The 17,622-nt window shown below is 40.0% G+C and overlaps 5 protein-coding genes across 10 annotated transcripts; 3 read left to right on the top strand and 2 right to left on the bottom strand.

Moving 5' to 3' along the window:
• Window positions 1–49: 49 nt before the first annotated feature.
• On the bottom strand, window positions 50–6,348 carry LOC6568524 (heterogeneous nuclear ribonucleoprotein A1). Of its 3 annotated transcripts, none has more exons than XM_032740788.2 (5): window positions 6,203–6,348; window positions 5,505–5,982; window positions 3,639–4,172; window positions 3,084–3,174; window positions 50–332 (listed from the first exon to the last, which is right to left on the bottom strand). In XM_032740788.2, the coding sequence occupies exons 1-4, from the start codon at window positions 6,251–6,253 to the stop codon at window positions 3,098–3,100; spliced, it is 1,140 nt and encodes a 379-aa protein (XP_032596679.1). In that variant the 5' UTR covers window positions 6,254–6,348; the 3' UTR covers window positions 50–332; window positions 3,084–3,097. The 3 variants fall into 3 exon arrangements, with proteins under 3 accessions (XP_032596679.1, XP_032596678.1, XP_001994440.1); XM_001994404.3 differs by lacking the exon at window positions 50–332 and adding an exon at window positions 2,221–2,283 and having other exon boundaries at window positions 6,203–6,347; XM_032740787.2 differs by lacking the exons at window positions 50–332; window positions 3,084–3,174 and adding an exon at window positions 767–2,283.
• Window positions 6,349–6,533: 185 nt separating this feature from the next.
• Window positions 6,534–7,741, top strand: LOC6568523 (zinc finger protein 330 homolog). Its single transcript, XM_001994403.2, has one exon. It carries the CDS (start codon window positions 6,722–6,724, stop codon window positions 7,667–7,669), a length of 948 nt encoding a protein of 315 aa, XP_001994439.1. The 5' UTR covers window positions 6,534–6,721; the 3' UTR covers window positions 7,670–7,741.
• A 389-nt stretch (window positions 7,742–8,130) lies between these two features.
• On the top strand, window positions 8,131–8,701 carry LOC6568522 (DNA-directed RNA polymerase I subunit RPA12). The gene is made up of 3 exons (XM_001994402.3): window positions 8,131–8,270; window positions 8,330–8,549; window positions 8,618–8,701. Exons 1-3 carry the CDS (start codon window positions 8,153–8,155, stop codon window positions 8,640–8,642), a joined length of 363 nt encoding a protein of 120 aa, XP_001994438.1. The 5' UTR covers window positions 8,131–8,152; the 3' UTR covers window positions 8,643–8,701.
• On the bottom strand, window positions 8,698–10,098 carry LOC6568521 (cyclin-dependent kinase 20). The gene is made up of 4 exons (XM_001994401.2): window positions 9,835–10,098; window positions 8,989–9,524; window positions 8,792–8,915; window positions 8,698–8,724 (listed from the first exon to the last, which is right to left on the bottom strand). Exons 1-4 carry the CDS (start codon window positions 10,033–10,035, stop codon window positions 8,698–8,700), a joined length of 888 nt encoding a protein of 295 aa, XP_001994437.1. The 5' UTR covers window positions 10,036–10,098.
• A 275-nt stretch (window positions 10,099–10,373) lies between these two features.
• LOC6568520 (gamma-aminobutyric acid type B receptor subunit 2) lies at window positions 10,374–17,521 on the top strand. Of its 4 annotated transcripts, none has more exons than XM_032740704.2 (12): window positions 10,374–10,450; window positions 11,367–11,637; window positions 12,231–12,712; window positions 12,787–13,186; window positions 13,247–13,542; window positions 13,666–14,029; window positions 14,280–14,390; window positions 14,453–14,689; window positions 15,483–15,816; window positions 15,884–15,986; window positions 16,066–16,532; window positions 16,737–17,521. In XM_032740704.2, exons 2-12 carry the CDS (start codon window positions 11,386–11,388, stop codon window positions 17,354–17,356), a joined length of 3,666 nt encoding a protein of 1,221 aa, XP_032596595.1. In that variant the 5' UTR covers window positions 10,374–10,450; window positions 11,367–11,385; the 3' UTR covers window positions 17,357–17,521. The 4 variants fall into 4 exon arrangements, with proteins under 4 accessions (XP_032596595.1, XP_001994436.1, XP_032596597.1 ...); XM_001994400.3 differs by having other exon boundaries at window positions 14,453–14,677; window positions 15,881–15,986; XM_032740706.2 differs by having other exon boundaries at window positions 14,453–14,677.
• Window positions 17,522–17,622: the final 101 nt, after the last annotated feature.

The raw sequence follows: 17,622 nt of genomic DNA on the forward strand, positions 1-17,622 counted from the left end.
TATAAGTGTGTACACACTGCCCCCGCACCAAAATAGTAAACAACATTTATTCGAATTCCATCGACGTTTTTTATTAATGTGTTTATCAAAAATAAAATAAATTATAATATAATTCATTAGTTTCGTTGGCAGCAGCACGATTTCCAAACCATTGTAGGCCACCTGAAAATTACCACTTACCCACACACATTGATCATTCCCAGGGGGTAGAGACGAGGTGGTTTTGCTGCCGACCCAAATTTCTAGTGCTGAGCTGATTTTGTCCGCTTTGTGGCTGTTTTTGTAGCTTGGCGACCGTCTTTTCAGCGCTTTGCAATACTTTTTTCAGCCAACTTGGAACAGAAATTACAATATATACAAAAAATTTAAATGGTATACAATGTCGAGTATAGTAATATACGGTGGTTGGTGGTGGTGCATTCCAAAATGAAAACCACTTTAAATGAAAATCATAAGAAATCATAAATGTCGAATTAAAGGTGCGCCCGCCCACCCCCAAAAACGAGACCCACAATAATCATAATCACTACCATTACCGTTATGGGGAATATATAATTATTGGCTTACACTGACTCGACTCTAATCGCTTATTTACTTGCCTCCTTTGACTCTGCTGCTGCTCGCCTTTTAGCCTGAATATGGAACTTAAACTAGATACGAAATAAATACTAACACTAAACAAAGTTTTTTTTTCTTTAATTTTTGTTGGTATTTTTTTTTTTCATTTTCTTTTGTCAATTTTTACATAAATTCCATGATTGTATGTAGTATGTATTTTGTTTTAAATCTTTCTTTTTGCTAAATTTAAATGTAAATTTTCGTTAACATATTAAAATCCTTAAAATTGCGCCGACCTCTCTCGATAGATAGATAACTGCAATACAAAACTGCTACAAGGTAACGATTACAATTAATTTGTTATTGTTTCTTTTTGTTTTTGTTTTGGTTACAACTAAACACACACATTTTGGGAGAGATATATCGATTTTGATACGAGAGCATTAGAAAAGCTCCTGATCGCTGCTGCTCGCTCTCTACATATGATCATACAATGATATATCATTTTATGTATGTAAATATATGTATATATAATTAATGCTAAGGCAGCGCGCGACTCTTGAAAAATGAGCCCGTACTTCTTCTACACTCGTCGTCGTTTGTTTTAATCATTTTTTTTTTAAATTATGAGAGAACTTAAGCCTAGAGAAAAAGTAGTAATACATTTTAATATATATATATATATATAGATTTGTGTAATTTCTTTGCACTGATTATCAGAAAATTGCGAACGGCAGCCAAGTTAGCTGTAAAATTATTTAGCTGCCGCCATGAAGTTTTTGAGTTTTTTCTTGTTTGTTTCTTTGTCAAGCAAATGAATGAGGACTACACAAGGATACAAAAAGTTTTAGCTTAATTTTCTTTTTTGTTGTTGTTGATGTTTTCTTTTTATGATTTGTTTATGCTTATTTTTCTGCTTTAGCTACACAGATTGTGAACATTAACCTACTTTACAAAGTTGCTTAATTTCTTTTTTGTTTTTTTTTTGTTGTTGTTTGTTTGGATTTTGCTACAAAATGTTTGTTTGAATATATAAATATTTATACTATTGAATATATATATTGAATATAGGTAGGTAGTAGAGGTTTGGTGTGTTAAATCAATCAATCAATCAATATAGACATATATATAAATCGTGACTGTGCAAAATTACACTTATATATTGAATAATCCTGGCCAGGCTCTGCTGTGTACGTGTACTGCTTGGATGCATGCGTATGTGTGCTTCTTTGCTCCTCTCTCTCTTGTAATTTGAAAGTTCTCTTAACTGTCTGCTGCTGCTCACACGCTGACGCTGCTCTCTGTCATTCTCTTCTGTTAGATATGATTATCGCTGCTCTTAAACTTAGACACACACACATACACACACACACAGATACACCAGTGCTGCTGCTGCTGCTGTTCTTTTGTGTACTTGTACTGACTTTGTGACTGAACCAAAATCTCACACGAGTTCAACTGCACTGCACTGCGCACACCTGCACTGCTCGCTCCTCTCTCTTCACTTCACTTCTCTTCACTGTCTGTCTGTATCTCTCTGTCTCTGTTTTTATCTTCTGTGCTGATGCTGGCTGCTGTCATGATTTTGGTATGGAGTATGGAGTGTGTTCTCTCGGAAAACTTCTTCTTTTTAGGTATATGAGTTGTTGCTCATATCATTGAATTGCGTATCGTTTACTTGACTTTGACTTTTGGGCATAAACTGAGCACCTGCTAATTTACCACCTATAAAAATGTCGATAAATGAGAAACGTTATTTAAATCAATTGTTGTTTTTTTTTTTTTTTTTTTTTTTTGTAATGCATTCCAACAGTACTTAAATGTTTTTGGCTTTTTTTCTAAATACTTTTACGTAAAATAAATATGTATTTTTTTATTTTTAAAAGAGGCATGATTAGTTTCAAAAATTCAAAGAGGTTTTTAAACAGAAAATATATTTCGTTTCAATATTTTTCGGTTCTATGATGCTGTTAGAAAACTACCAGGAAAATGCCGATAGGATATAAAAATAGTTCTATTATTATATATGTATACAAAAAGAAATGACGCAAGAAACCTACACAAGATGTTTAATTAAAAAATAAAAGAAAACTAACAAAAAAAATTAAAATGGTTTTTGTAGATTCATCGCTCAAATAACTTTCTCGTTTTGTATACCCTTGCAGAGTGCTGTATTATAACTTTGTCGTCGTAAAGTGCGTCTATATAGCCAGGTCAAACTGTCCATCTATCTACCCAAATATTTGAGTCTGGCAGTTTTGAAGTTATCATGGTCAAACTTGGTGCTTATACGTCTTTATGTTACTATTGGCTATACATAAATGTCGGAATCGTTCGGATCGGAGCTTCCATAGGAACAATCGGCCAAAAGTTAAGTTATGATATCTTCTTTATTTTATCAGATTTTTGTTCTGCAAGGGTATTTAGACTTCGGTGCGCCGAAGCTAGCTGTTCTTTCTTTTTATTTTAGTTTTGTTTTTGTTGGTTAGGGGTCCTTAACTAAATAGTTATAAAACTATGCTCACCTCGTGTGGGCGCCTCAATATCTGCGATTGTTGCCGCCACCGTTATTGAAGCCCTGATTGTTGCCACCATAATTGCCTTGGTTGCCACCGCCTTAAAGAACAAAGAAACGAACCCATACACAGACGTGCACTTTTTTTTAGAAAAGTTTTGCTAACCCCAACAAAAAAAACATTGGCTTAAACTAATATTTGACTAGACTAAGATATATATAATAAATATATACATTATATATATGTAAATTTTTCTATAAAGTATACATTTCTCACAGCTTAGTGCCAACTGCTAAGCACTCTATAGTTGGTCAAGGGTCTATAATACTGTGATTTGTCTACGATAGTTAATAGATAGATGGATAGATAATAGATACATTCGTTATTATCGAGTACAGCACGGATGTTAATAAAAAAAAAAAACCCCCCGTTTTTCAAAATCAAAGGCATTCATTGCGCATGCATGCTGCACTCGCTAAAAACATATATATATATATTTATATATATATATATGTACAGGATGGTGGATGGATGCAGAGAATCATTCGAGTTGTTGCTGCTTACCTGCTTTGTTGCCAAAGCTGCCGCCCTGATAGGGTTGCATGCGATTGTTGCCGAAGCCACCGCCACGCTGTGGTCCTCCGCTGTAGCCGCCCTGCTGGTAGTTACCGAAATCGTTGCCACCGCCGCCGCCGCCACTGCTGCCCCCCCAGTTGCCGCCGCCACCCCCACCACCGCCGCCGCCACCGCTACCACCACCGCTGAAACCACCGCCATTGTTGCCCCAACTATTGTCCCAGGGACCGGCATTGTTGCCCCAGCAATTGTTGCCGCCACCGTAGCCGCCGCCGCCGCCACCAAAGTTGCTGTTGCCACCCCAGTTGTCATTGTTGCCGCCGCGATTGCCCCAGCTGCCGTTCTGGCTGCCAAAGTTGCCACCACCACCCATGTTGCCGCCCATGTTGCCACCCCTATTGCCGCCACCACCACGACCACCGCCCTGACCACGCCCACCACCACCGCCGCCCATTTCATTCTGCTTGGGCAACGCTTTCTTCACATCCACCATTTTACCATTGAGCTGATGCTGCTTTTGCACTGTGAAAAATAGCAGAAATAAAAAAAATGGATTAGAAAAATACAAAAAAGCGAACACAATAATAAATATAAAACTATAAAGAGTTCGATTTGGGCCAACATTCATTGATCATTGCGGCAAGCGAAAATAGCCACCGATGACTAAAATATAATATTGGCTGGGCTTAACAGCTTTTACAGTGTTGTAAAGAACCGCAAAAACACACGTGTGTAGAGCGGGTCTGGAACTGTTCAATACAAATACAGCAATACGTAATTGATTTACGTTTGTAACGAGGCTGCGTGTTACGCTGAATAGGGGCATTTAACTACATTCGCATAACATAGCGTAAGCCGACGCTTTTCTATTAATCTCACAGCGTTTCAAAATAACACCGTAAAGATGGTCAAACTTGTCAATTTGTCAGTACTGTGTAGAGCAGCAAGTGCTCAAGTTTCTTAAATTATTTTCTTCCTCCAAATATTCTTTGTCCAATAAAGCATGACAATGTTAACATCAGTCTTAAAAGGCCTCGAAATGTTGTTTTAAACTAAAATCAAGACCTAGTGCTTCTCTATGCACAATTGCAAAACATTTTCTTGAACAAAATCAGAAATTAGGCAACGTAACGTTACGTTGAAATATTAACGTAATTAAGCTTACGAAGATGTTGCTGAGAGAAGCAAAAAAAAAGTGGTTTGTACGCAATATACAGCAATCGAAAATGACATAAATATGTATGAATGAAATGAATGTGGCACATACGTTTTCATCAATAGGGCATACAGGGTGCCTCATTAACAATAATATAATATGTGCAACGTTTATATTACAGTCATGAAACGCCGCACAGACACATCAAACATTGCTATGCGGAGCTGGGACTGTGGAAAATAATACTACAATGGCTGGTTGGTTGCTAAGAAATTCAAATATTCAGTAAATATTTAAAGTTAGGACAGTTGAGCCTAGAAGTTAGACTACGTAATAAACTATGTAACAAGAGTTAAGACTTATGTAACGAGGCTGCGTGTTACGCTGAATAGGTGATTTAATTACATTCGCATAACATAGCGTAAGCCGACGCTTTTCTATTAATCTCACAGCGTTCAAAAGGAAACCGTACAAGTGTTGGGCAAGCTTGTCAATTTGTCAGTACTGTGTTCATTTAACTTTGTGGCGCATACGTTTTCATCAATAAGGCATGCAGGGTGTCTCATCAACAGCGATATAATATGTGCAATAACATTTATGTTACAGCCATGAAACGCCGCACAGACACATCAAACATTGCTATGCGGAGCTGGGACTGTCTATCAAATTGTCTATCGATATACATATGCAATACTTACAGACAACTTTGTCAACGGGATCGTAGTCATCGAACTCGACGAAGGCGAAGCCTCGTTTCTTGCCCGTCTCCTTGTCCATGACGATGTTGATGTCGACAATGCTGCCGTAGTGTTGGAAATAGTCGCGCAGACTCTGCTCATCGTGATCGTCCTTAAGGGCGCCAACAAACAGTTTCTTAACGGTGGCACCCGCATTCGGGGAATCGATTTCCTGGCGGGGCACCGCTCGTTTCGGTTCAACGACGCGTCCATCGATTTTGTGGGGACGCGCCTTTTGCGCCTCATCGACCATGCTCGAATGGGAGTAGGTAATGAAGCCAAAGCCGCGAGAGCGTTTCGTGCGCGGATCCTTCATGACGACCACATCGACGATTTGGCCCCATTTCTCAAAATGTGCTTTCAGATTGTCATCAGTCGTGCGATAATCCAAACCGCCTATGAACAATTTCCGCATATGCTCTGGCTCCGTAATCGAATCCTAAATGCAACATAAAAAAAATTCACATATTTTACAATTTTTCATTTTAGGCAATACATAACCTAAAATCCCTCGCTGGCTGACGCACATTAAGAAAAATTTTCAATTTCAAAATGGCGGTCGGAGGCACAGACGCGTGTCTACCCTTTGCACACGCATACATGCTCACACAAGTCACACACGTATACACATAAGAAATTATTTTTCTTTTCGTACTTACATCATCGTGCTGGCCATTGGAGTTGCCATTTTGATCGTTGTGACCGCCCATTTCAATTTATTTTTATTTTACTTATATTATTTTCAAGTTGTTGGTCTTGCAAGCTTCACTTATTTTTTATTTCCTTTTTTTTTTTAACACGACACAGCTCACATACGTTCCACTCACTAGAGTTGAGAAGTGAAAATTGCACGTAATGCTAGACGGTGTGCTCAATATCGAAAACGTCAAAATACCTTAAAAGCAGTGCTGTGTAAGTGCTCCGCCCAGGGTTGCTCTGACAAGTACGCTGTTCAAAAACAGAGTCTGTTTTGATGAATGGAATTAAGGCTGCCTCGTATTTGTTTTATTTTATTCCACACAAACTAAAATTATATTTTCATATATTTGACTGAGTAAAATTGTATGTGATTTCGATTTATTTATATTTATGTTCAAATAGAAACTGATAATTGTTCAACACTAGTCTGAGCACCGTACGGAGCTTAAGAGATTAAGTTCATTTTAGTTTTTTGTAAGATGCCGAAAAAGAAAACCGGGCAGCGAAAGAAGGCTGAAAAGCAAAAGTTACGCTTAAAGGAGATAAGGGGACGCGAGGTGCCCCTCGCCGAGCTGCCGTGCAATGCGCCCATGGATTGCGACAAGTGCGAGAAGAAGCAGAAATCGCGTGCCTTCTGCTACTTTTGCCAGAGCGTTCAACGTTTACCGATTTGTGCGCAATGTGGCAAAATCAAATGCATGCTGAAGACCGGCGATTGTGTGATCAAGCATCCAGGCGTCTACACCACCGGCTTCCCTGGTATGGTGGGCGCCATCTGTGACTACTGCGAGGCGTGGGTCTGCCACGGCCGCAAGTGTCTCACTTCGCATGCCTGCACCTGCCCCCTGCAGAATGCGGTGTGTTTGGAGTGTGAGCGAGGAGTGTGGGAGCATGGTGGCAGAATCTTCAAGTGCTCCTTTTGCAACGGGTTCCTTTGCGAAGACGATCAATTCGAGCATCAGGCATCGTGTCAGGTGCTGGAATCGGAGAACTACAAATGCCAATCCTGCAATCGCCTGGGGCAATATTCGTGTCTGCGCTGCAAGACCTGTTACTGCGAGGATCATGTGCGTCGCAAAGGTTTCAAGTATGAGAAGAACAAGGCGATACCGTGTCCCAAGTGCAACTATGACACCTCTGTTACCAAGGATCTGAGCATGTCCACACGCTCCCACAAATTTGGGCGACAGCAGCAGGGAATGGGCAGCGATGACGAGGAGGGCGGCGGATATGGGGGCTACTATGGTGGCTATGGAGCCAGTAGCAGCTCTGGTTACACCTACGGAGATGATGAAGATGATGATGATGATGATGAGGAGGATGACGATGATGAGGATGATGAAGATGAGAGCGAGGAGGATGAGGAGACAACGGGCAGTGAGGCTGAGGAAACTGCCACAGCTCAGGTTAAAAAAGCGGACAAATAATTTGTTATGTAAACCAAGCCTCAAATTGATGTACTAAATAAATAAATTGTGGCAAACCAAAATTGAAATTTATTTCAAATAAATTTCTTGTCTTCTACAAAAAGCTGATAGCTATGCATAAATAATTATCGCATACAAAAAGCTGATAGCTGTGCATAAGTAACTGAAGGTCTTGTCACATATAAAAAACTGATAGCTATGCATAAGTAAATTACTTGTAAAGATTTAACATTTTTGAATTATTTCGAATTGACTGTAGTTGTGGCAATGCAAACAAAAAGATCGTTGCTATTTATATATATCATAATACATTTTGCATAAAAATAAAAAAGGCGCCAATAAATAAACCTAACGAACTTTTATTCACTTTCATGTTTCAAGTGTCTCGCTCAAAATACTAACTGCTATGCAGAAGTAGAAAACTTTCGCTTTACAGCACTGGTCGGCTTGCACGTGCGATACGAAATTTGTTTTGATTTTGGCATGGATATTTTTAATAATCGAGCCGGATTTTGTCCGTCCTGTGGCTCAATTTTGCCACCTCTGCAAGTGAAAGGCAATGTCTTTTGCTTCAACTGCAAACAGGAGTTCTCACCAGATGGTAAACTATTCAAATATCCACTATTTGCCGCTTCTAAAAGTGCCTTTTTTTAAATATAGTTTACATCGGTGAGAAATCCGAATATACAATAAACTTTAACAGCTACGATCCAAGTGAGCTCAACAAGAAGGTGCATCGGGAGTCTGAAACGGAGGCAGACGGCCCGGTTGTGGAGCGCAAGTGCCCCAAATGTGGACACGAAAAAATGTCCTATGCAACTTTACAATTACGTTCAGCGGATGAAGGTCAAACTGTATTCTTCACCTGCCTAAAATGCAAGTAAGCTAAACATATATTAAATATATCAATTATAACTCTGTTTAACTACATTTATTTCTACTTAACAGATACAAAGAATCGGAGAACTCCTAAATGCATAACTTTAGCTGCTAGTCAACATATTTCTATAAATAAAAAATACTTAAAATTAATTAAAATAACTATGCTCAACGGCCTGCAAATAGAAAAGTAAAAATTAAGTTCCATAAATGGAAAAAATATTACATTGTATAGCGACTCACCTCGGTGGCTTTAAGACGATTCTTCGGATTGTAAACGACCAAATTTGACACCAGATCAATTTCGACAGCATGCGTGCAACTGGGAAATAAATTATCCCAATGTATGCCAACGGAATTGGGAAATCTAAATGATAGAACAGGATTATTGATAGGCTAAAGAACCATTTAACTTATAAGTAATTCATGAACGACCTTACCTAATTTTACTGTAATCCGGCAGCGCCGTCAGTTCAGGCCATTCATTCAAGCGTGGACTGCCCAAGGTGCGAATTATAATCGCCAGTTGTTCGATGTCTGTGGTGCCCGCAAAAAGCGGCACTCCACGCAGCATCTCGGCCAGGACATTGCCACAGGCCCATAAGTCAACGGCCGTTCCATATTTTTGACTGCCCCAGAGGATTTCCGGAGCACGATACCAGCGCGTGGAAACCTGTGGTGAATACAGCCGCGCCTCCTCATCGGGAAAATAGAGACGCGCCAAACCAAAGTCGGCAATTTTCAGGACATCCGTCTGACTAATTAACAAATTGGCTGGCTTAATATCCCTATGCATAATGCCGGCCTCATGCAGGTAGGCCATGCCCTTAAACATCATCAGTGAGTATTTGCGCACCTGCTGGCGACTCAACGGATTCATTTCGCTCTTGAGCCGGCTGTAGAGAGTATCTGGCATGTATTCCAGCACCAGCGAAAGACCCGTCAGATCGGGATATATCTCAAGTATGTTTAAGATCTGTAAAGGAAATTAGAGAAATGCTTGAAGTTGGAAACTCCGAATAAACTACGAATGGGTTGGGCATGAGAATGCTATCGAATGTTTTTGCTTTTATTTACGATAGGAATGTGTCTCATAGATTTATTACCCAATCCTCCTGTTTTTTTTTATAATAGGAACTAATCTTTCTTGCGAATGTTTAGGTTAGGAATCTGTCTCAATCGGAATCGGTTTCGATTTATTAGCCAATACTTCTTGTGTTACTATAAGTTAGTAGCGTGTTTCAATCGGAATCGGTTTCCAATTCACATCCAACCCTAAAACTTACATATTCCGAATTGCATAGTTGTAGCGTTTTAATCTCGCGCAGCGTATTTAGTGAAATATTGCCAAATTTGTTTTTCAGTGCCACCTTTTTGATTGCCACCTCCATGTTGCGCTGCAAATCGATGGCCTTGAATACGCAACCGTGGACACCTTCACCGATTTTATCCTGCATTTTATAGCGACTTGGAGCATAGTCCTCCATTTTATTTTGATAACTGACTGCAGCTCTGCTACCTTCAAGAATTTTTTATGTGTTTGCCGTTGTCCTTGGCAACGGTCATAACAACAGCCAATCAGCCGTCGTCCTACGAAAGTGTCTAGCAAAACAAAGTACCTCGCCGATAACCAACTGTTGCCTTTTTGTTTATCATTTTCTAGCCGTTGTTGACAATGCGAATTCGAGCCCAAAACGTGGACTGTCAATTTTCAGCACATGCGCATTAACAGGTTCTTTGGCTGCTGTCAATTCGAGCTGTCAACTTGCAAGGATACACAATTTTTCGGACCTTCGCAACTGCCAAACGATACGAAACGAAAGCTGAATAAAAACTCAAATAAAACTATATAAATATGAATTTAGTTATTAAATAAATTGTGCACCCAACAAAAGACTGCGGGTAGGTTTTGTTCAAAGTAAAAAGTGGAGGAATATCCTGAATTTATGCCCAACAAAAACACAACCAAAAAATGTAGTGAAATATGTATAATTGTGTGTGTGTGGACTTAAAATATTTTATTACTTCAATTAAACAACGTTTTTTAATTAAATATTATTCTGGAAGCTGCAAAAATATAATTGCAATAACTTTTCGGACACATAGATAGGTTCATATGTACATACATATATACATTTAAATATACATATGTATATATATATCAAGGATACACACATATGCACACACACGGACATACACAATCGCATGTGTGTGAATTTGAATGTGACATGCATAGACATGTACGACTAATGTTCGCAGCGGCACCTTGAAACAATTTGTTATTGTCATTTGTGGCTGGCTTTGACTATGGCCTTAGTCGTCGAGGTTTTCATAAATCACATACATATGTATATGTACATATCAGTATATATCCTTGTAAAAGTACATACATCTATTATATCTGCTGTAAAGTAAACTTATTATTATTGGTCCCCTTCGTTCCGGAGTCGATTTTTATAGTACTCATTTTTTTTGGTATAAGCTGCAATTTTCGTTGTCAAATTTATATACGAAGATAGATAAAATATTATGAAATAATAATAAAATAGTAAAAATGACAGCCTGAACTTATATTTTTACCAGCGATAAGTCAAATACGTTTACGTATTCAAACCAAGACGCTGAATATTCTGAGTGTGGAGCCTATGGGTATAGCCTATATGAACATACCCGAAAATACTTCTTGAAAATGTTGTAATCTATTTTTATTGCTAATTGGGAAACGACAAAGTTATAATACACTCTACAAGGTTATATAAGTGAATAATTAATACTATTATCGATATTATAATTCGAAATAATGGTAATTCCTTTGCAGCTCCCGCACACCCAACAATATGATGTCCCATCTACACATGGCCCTGTCACTGCTCCTCTATTTTCTCCTGTGCTTGAGTCGCGTTCAATGTAGAACTGCCAAACGCTCCGATGTCTATATAGCGGGCTTCTTTCCTTATGGTGATGGAGTGGAGAACTCCTACACAGGCCGCGGAGTAATGCCAAGTGTTAAGTTGGCGCTGGGACATGTTAACGAGCATCCACAGATCCTCACCAACTACAGGCTGCACATGTGGTGGAATGATACTCAGGTTGGTTCGATATACTCAGAATAAAATAAAAAGAGAACGTTATAGTCGGGCCAAACCGATTGCGAAATACTCTGTCATTAAAAAGTAATGTCATCTAAGAACAGTTGCCCGGGGTGTGTAGCCAAGAAATACCGATCTCTAATTTTAATTCTTAGAAATATTTACTCCAAGTTTGCATTTAAAATTGCGTTTGTGGGCGGGATTGGGAGTGGTTTGGTTGTTTGGTAGCTTTAGCTTTTGAATTGCAAGAGATATGGGCTTTTGGGAATTTTTGAGGTGTGAGTTGACGTAGAATATAAGCTTTTATAGTTATTGGGATCGGAAAAGGATCCAAATTTATTTCTGGTTTTTTGAAGGGTGGTACTAGCAATATGCCTTTCAAATTGTGTGAGATATATGGTTTTTATCGATTTACACCATGAGGTATTTCGATTTGGGGTATCATACTATAAATATACTGATCGAATTTTGGGCAAATATAATTTCAAAATTCTAGGGTGCTTATGTATAAATAGAAATCAATGCAAATATAAAGTGCATCTTAAGAACCAAATTTAAATGAAGCATAATATGTCTTTTTATTCCACTCCCAGTGCAATGCTGCTGTTGGTGTCAAATCCTTTTTCGACATGATGCACTCGGGTCCCAACAAGGTAATGCTCTTTGGCGCCGCCTGCACCCACGTCACCGATCCTATAGCGAAGGCCAGTAAGCATTGGCATCTGACCCAGCTGAGCTATGCGGACACTCATCCCATGTTCACCAAGGATGCGTTCCCCAATTTCTTTCGCGTTGTGCCCTCGGAGAATGCATTTAATGCGCCACGCTTGGCGCTTCTCAAGGAGTTCAATTGGACCCGGGTGGGCACCGTCTATCAGAATGAGCCACGTTATTCGTTACCACACAACCATATGGTAGCCGATCTAGATTCCATGGAACTGGAGGTTGTGGAGACTCAGAGTTTTGTCAACGATGTCGCCGAGTCGCTGAAGAAGCTACGCGAAAAGGATGTGCGCATCATTTTGGGCAATTTCAATGAGCACTTTGCGCGAAAAGTCTTTTGCGAGGCATTCAAGTGAGTGTTGTGACTAAAAAAAACTACTATCCCCGTATTCTATGACATCATACAAATCTTCGGCTATATTTCAGATTGCAGATGTATGGACGTGCCTATCAGTGGCTGATTATGGCCACATATACAACGGATTGGTGGAACATCACCCAGGACAGCGAGTGCAGTGTCAAGGAGATCGCCACGGCGCTGGAGGGTGCCATATTGGTGGATCTGTTGCCCCTGTCGACGAGTGGAGACATTACGGTTGCCGGCATTACTGCGGATGAGTATCTGATTGAGTATGATAGATTGCGTGGCACAGAATACTCTCGCTTCCATGGATACACCTACGATGGGATCTGGGCCGCCGCCTTGGCCATACAGTATGTGGCGGAGAAACGTGAGGATTTGCTCACACACTTTGATTATCGTGTCAAGGATTGGGAAAACATATTCCTCGAGGCATTGCGCAATACCTCCTTCGAGGGCGTAACGGTAAGTAATCGCATCCGACAACTGCCAGTTATCTATCTAAGTAAACTATTTGTGCTTCAGGGTCCTGTTCGCTTCTATAATAATGAGCGCAAGGCGAACATTTTGATTACCCAACTACAATTGGGTCAAATGGAGAAGATTGGGGAATACCATTCGCAGCAGGCGCATCTGGACATGACACTGGGCAAGCCGGTGCGTTGGGTGGGTAAAACGCCTCCAAAGGATCGCACGGTCATCTACATCGAGCACAGTCAGGTTAATCCAACCATATACATTGTGTCGGCAAGCGCCTCAGTTATTGGCGTGATTATTGCCACCGTTTTTCTCGCCTTCAACATCAAGTATCGCAATCAACGGTGAGACGAACGTTTTTCAAAATTTAAATATTAAAGGAATATAATTTTAAACTTTTAACTCTTAAGATTTCCATTTTGTATATTCATAAAATTAATTCTAAAATCGATCGGTATTTTTTGCAGCTACATCAAGATGTCTAGTCCGCATTTGAACAATTTGATCATCGTCGGCTGCATGCTGACCTATCTGAGCATCATATTCCTTGGCCTGGATACCACCTTGAGTAGTGTGGCTGCTTTTCCGTATATTTGCACAGCCCGTGCTTGGATTTTAATGGCTGGATTTAGTTTGGCATTTGGCGCCATGTTCTCGAAAACGTGGCGCGTCCATTCCATCTTTACAGACTTGAAGCTCAACAAGAAGGTGATCAAGGACTATCAACTGTTTATGGTTGTGGGCGTTCTGCTGTTCATTGACATAGCGATTATAACCACCTGGCAAATAGCCGATCCATTCTATCGTGAGACTAAGCAGCTAGAACCAAAAGTAAGTACAGCCAGAAACAAAATTAATATTGAGAAATCGGATTTCTAAAAACCGGGGTCTGGAAAAGACCATTTTAATTTGAAGAAATCTGTTTTAGTATATTTATGAATTATTTCCAAAAACAAGAAAAACCTTTTCCTAAATTTGATGGATAAGTTGTTTTGAGTATATCAGTTAACTTAATGAGAACTTGTGTATCTTAAAATTGTCTGTAATTTGTAAATCTATTATATATATACTATTTTTGCAGCACCACGAGAATATAGATGATGTGCTGGTTATACCCGAGAATGAGTATTGCCAATCGGAGCACATGACAATATTTGTTAGCATTATCTATGCATATAAGGGCTTGCTACTGGTGCGTATACTTATTAATTTTTTTTTTCAATTATTAATTTATTAATAATGATCTACTCATAGGTTTTTGGTGCCTTCTTGGCCTGGGAAACCCGGCATGTCTCGATACCAGCCCTAAATGACTCCAAGCATATTGGTTTCTCCGTTTATAATGTGTTCATTACTTGCATTGCCGGCGCTGCGATATCGCTGGTCTTATCGGATCGCAAAGATTTAGTTTTTGTCTTACTCTCGTTTTTTATCATTTTTTGTACGACAGCCACTTTGTGTTTGGTGTTCGTACCGAAAGTAAGACTGGTAGTAAGGAAGTTTTGTAGTTTTTGTAGCTGTTTTAATATATATATAGTCGTATAGTACTTTTTTACCAAACATACATACGAGTACATATATGTATTATAAATGTTGTTAACAATATTCGCTTGATCATTTCGAATGCCTTCAAAAATCAAAAATGAAATGGACGACATTCAAAATGTTCAGCCTTTCATTTAGCGCTACTCTTTACGCACAAAACAAACAAAACAAAACAAAAAAAAATTACTGTATTTCTAAATTCTAAACTTTGAATGCTACATAACACTACATACTAACTACTTTTAAATGTCCTATCCACATACTCTTTTATATATAGCAGCAATGCAGTAAATATTCAAATCCCTGAACAACTTAAGATCATATAGTGTTGTCCTATCAAAACGAGAACTTTCTGAAATAAGAGTGTCCAAAAAATAAATTCATAATTTTCGACAGTAGATTAGATTAATGTAAGCGTATCTTCATTTTTGTGTTGTTTGGTTTTTATGTTTTCTAATTTTCAAAATCTTTTAAAATGCCTCTAAAATGAAATAACAGATTTTAATTTTTTTTTATTTTATCATTTTAGTTTCTCATTCAAAGAATATTTATCAGTTTTTACTAACTTGGATATTACTAGTCTTATGAAAGATTTCCAATATATGACATTGCTGCTATATAAACTCTGTTCTATTTGGACAACTCTTACAGTTAACCTTGAAAAAGTCTATCCTTGCTGTGAAAATTGGATTGCTCTCGCAGCTAACTAATCTAATCGGTGTCCTCCATCAATTTGTAGCTCGTCGAATTGAAACGCAATCCGCAGGGCGTGGTGGACAAGCGAGTGAGAGCCACTCTGCGTCCCATGTCCAAGAATCGTCGGGATTCATCGGTTTGTGAGCTGGAGCAGCGATTGCGGGATGTGAAGAATACCAATTGTCGCTTCCGCAAAGCGCTGATGGAGAAGGAGAACGAGCTGCAGGCGCTGATCCGTAAGCTGGGACCGGAGGCGCGTAAGTGGATCGATGGTGTTACTTGTACAGGTGCCACCACCGACATGGAGCCCATACTGAGCGAGGACAAGGCAAGACTATCGGCGCCACCAGTTCGACGAGAGATGCCCAGCACCACAGGTGTGTGTAAATTAATTCATTTTGAGCTGGACATATTCCTCATTTGCTCACTGCTTGCACTTAGAAGTTACCGAGCTGACATCCGTCGATAGCATCACCTCCACCCATGTCGAAATGGACAATTCATTTGTCTCCGTGCAGTCCACAACTGTAGCGCCCTCATTGCCACCGTGAGTAGAAGCAACTTTATACATATTGATTATATATATAAAATCCATAAACAAAAACAAAAACATTTTAACTCCACAGCAAAAAGAAGAAACAGTCAATTGTGGAGCATCATGCGCCTGCCTTGATGCAACCCATACAGCAGCAACTCCAGCAGCATCTGCAGCAGCAACAACAAATGCAACAGCAACAACAACAGCAGCAGCAGCAACAACAGCAGCAACAACTGCAGCAGCAGCAGCAGCAGCAGCAACATCAACATCATCGACATTTGGAAAAGCGCAATTCGGTATCGGCCCAAACTGATGCCAATATTGGTAGCATTACGAGCAGTGCCGGAAAACGTACCCCAAGCGACTGTGTTGCAATGAGGGAGCGACGACAATCAACTGCCTCCAGGCACTATGACAGCGGCAGTCAGACGCCCACTGCGAAGCCAAAGTACAGCAGCACACATCGCAACTCATCCACGAATATATCCACCTCACAATCGGAGCTGAGCAACGTTTGTCCGCACAGCAAGCCTGGAACGCCAGGACTAATGAAAAGTAACTATAATTTCCTATCAATATACAAACTGATTGAGTGATTGACCGTAGTACTCATTGTTAATCTAAGCACAGCAAAAATAGCCAACTTTTGTAGCATATACAAAAAGAGGTTAATTTGAAGTGGGCTCTGATGATTCAGATTTAATATACACCAACTAGCTTGCAGATATAAGTGGCTCTGATTCTCCCTTTTCCTTTCAGCACCCACTGCCTCGGACCATCGTCGCACGAGCATGGGCTCCGCTCTCAAGTCGAACTTTGTTGTGTCGCAAAGTGACCTGTGGGACACACACACGCTTTCCCACGCCAAGCAGCACTCGAGGCAATCGCAGCGCACCTACGCGAGTCCGCAGCGCTGCTCGGAGCATGGACACGTGATGTCCTATGAGCAGAGCACCACCTCGCCCATACAGCGCTCCGTCTCCGAGAAGAATCGCAACAAGCATCGACCGAAGCCGCAGAAAGGCACCGTCTGCCAGAGCGAGACGGACAGCGAGCGGGAAAGGGAGCCAACACCGACTGTGCAACAGCAGTGCACACAGCCACGCAAATTTACGCGCAACTCGAACATTCAACATGCGGCACATCATCACAGTTCGCCGAATGTGGCGCCGGATAAACAGAGGAAGCATCGCAACAAAACCGATCATTCCATTTATGGCGCCAGCTCCGAGACGGAACTGATCGAAGGCGAGACAGCCATATTGCCCATATTCCGCAAGCTTCTGACCGAAAAGAGTCCCAACTATCGTGGCCGCAGTGTCGTTGGCCAGAGCTGTCCGAATATATCCATAAAATGCGATATCGTTGAATACTTATAAGCGGATTTGAAAACTCTGCAGCTTTTAGCCCCTAGTTTGATTTGTGTAGTTTGGGTCAAAAATTCCTCATTCTCTTAATGCATACTAAATGTGCAGCAGGAAACACAATTTCGTAAATTGCTAGCACCTATTATATATTGAGATACATAGTTGAGAATTAAAATATAAATAATTTAAGTAATTCCAAAATTGTTGTTTCAATTGTTTCATAAAAACTTCGTCGTCTAATATTGCTGGTATTTAATATTGAAAAAACCCAACAATTT

The sequence above is a fragment of the Drosophila grimshawi genome, unplaced genomic scaffold (genome assembly GCF_018153295.1).
Source record: "Drosophila grimshawi isolate 15287-2541.00 unplaced genomic scaffold, ASM1815329v1 contig_311, whole genome shotgun sequence".
NCBI lineage: Eukaryota > Metazoa > Arthropoda > Insecta > Diptera > Drosophilidae > Drosophila > Drosophila grimshawi.

Excerpts from the sequence above, each read along its gene's own strand:
- LOC6568524 (XM_032740787.2), bottom strand. The coding sequence starts at position 6,253 with ATGGGCGGTCACAACGATCAAAATGGCAACTCCAATGGCCAGCACGAT. Across the intron at positions 5,983-6,202 it reads CCAATGGCCAGCACGATGAT|GATTCGATTACGGAGCCAGA; the intron begins GTAAGTACGAAA and ends TGTTGCATTTAG. Across the intron at positions 4,173-5,504 it reads TCCCGTTGACAAAGTTGTCT|TGCAAAAGCAGCATCAGCTC; the intron begins GTAAGTATTGCA and ends TATTTTTCACAG.
- LOC6568523 (XM_001994403.2), top strand. The coding sequence starts at position 6,722 with ATGCCGAAAAAGAAAACCGGGCAGCGAAAGAAGGCTGAAAAGCAAAAG.
- LOC6568522 (XM_001994402.3), top strand. The coding sequence starts at position 8,153 with ATGGATATTTTTAATAATCGAGCCGGATTTTGTCCGTCCTGTGGCTCA. Across the intron at positions 8,271-8,329 it reads ACAGGAGTTCTCACCAGATG|TTTACATCGGTGAGAAATCC; the intron begins GTAAACTATTCA and ends TTTTAAATATAG. Across the intron at positions 8,550-8,617 it reads TTCACCTGCCTAAAATGCAA|ATACAAAGAATCGGAGAACT; the intron begins GTAAGCTAAACA and ends TCTACTTAACAG.
- LOC6568521 (XM_001994401.2), bottom strand. The coding sequence starts at position 10,035 with ATGGAGGACTATGCTCCAAGTCGCTATAAAATGCAGGATAAAATCGGT. Across the intron at positions 9,525-9,834 it reads AACTATGCAATTCGGAATAT|ATCTTAAACATACTTGAGAT; the intron begins GTAAGTTTTAGG and ends TTTCCTTTACAG. Across the intron at positions 8,916-8,988 it reads CCGGATTACAGTAAAATTAG|ATTTCCCAATTCCGTTGGCA; the intron begins GTAAGGTCGTTC and ends TCTATCATTTAG.
- LOC6568520 (XM_032740704.2), top strand. The coding sequence starts at position 11,386 with ATGATGTCCCATCTACACATGGCCCTGTCACTGCTCCTCTATTTTCTC. Across the intron at positions 13,543-13,665 it reads ATCAAGTATCGCAATCAACG|CTACATCAAGATGTCTAGTC; the intron begins GTGAGACGAACG and ends TATTTTTTGCAG. Across the intron at positions 14,030-14,279 it reads CTAAGCAGCTAGAACCAAAA|CACCACGAGAATATAGATGA; the intron begins GTAAGTACAGCC and ends CTATTTTTGCAG.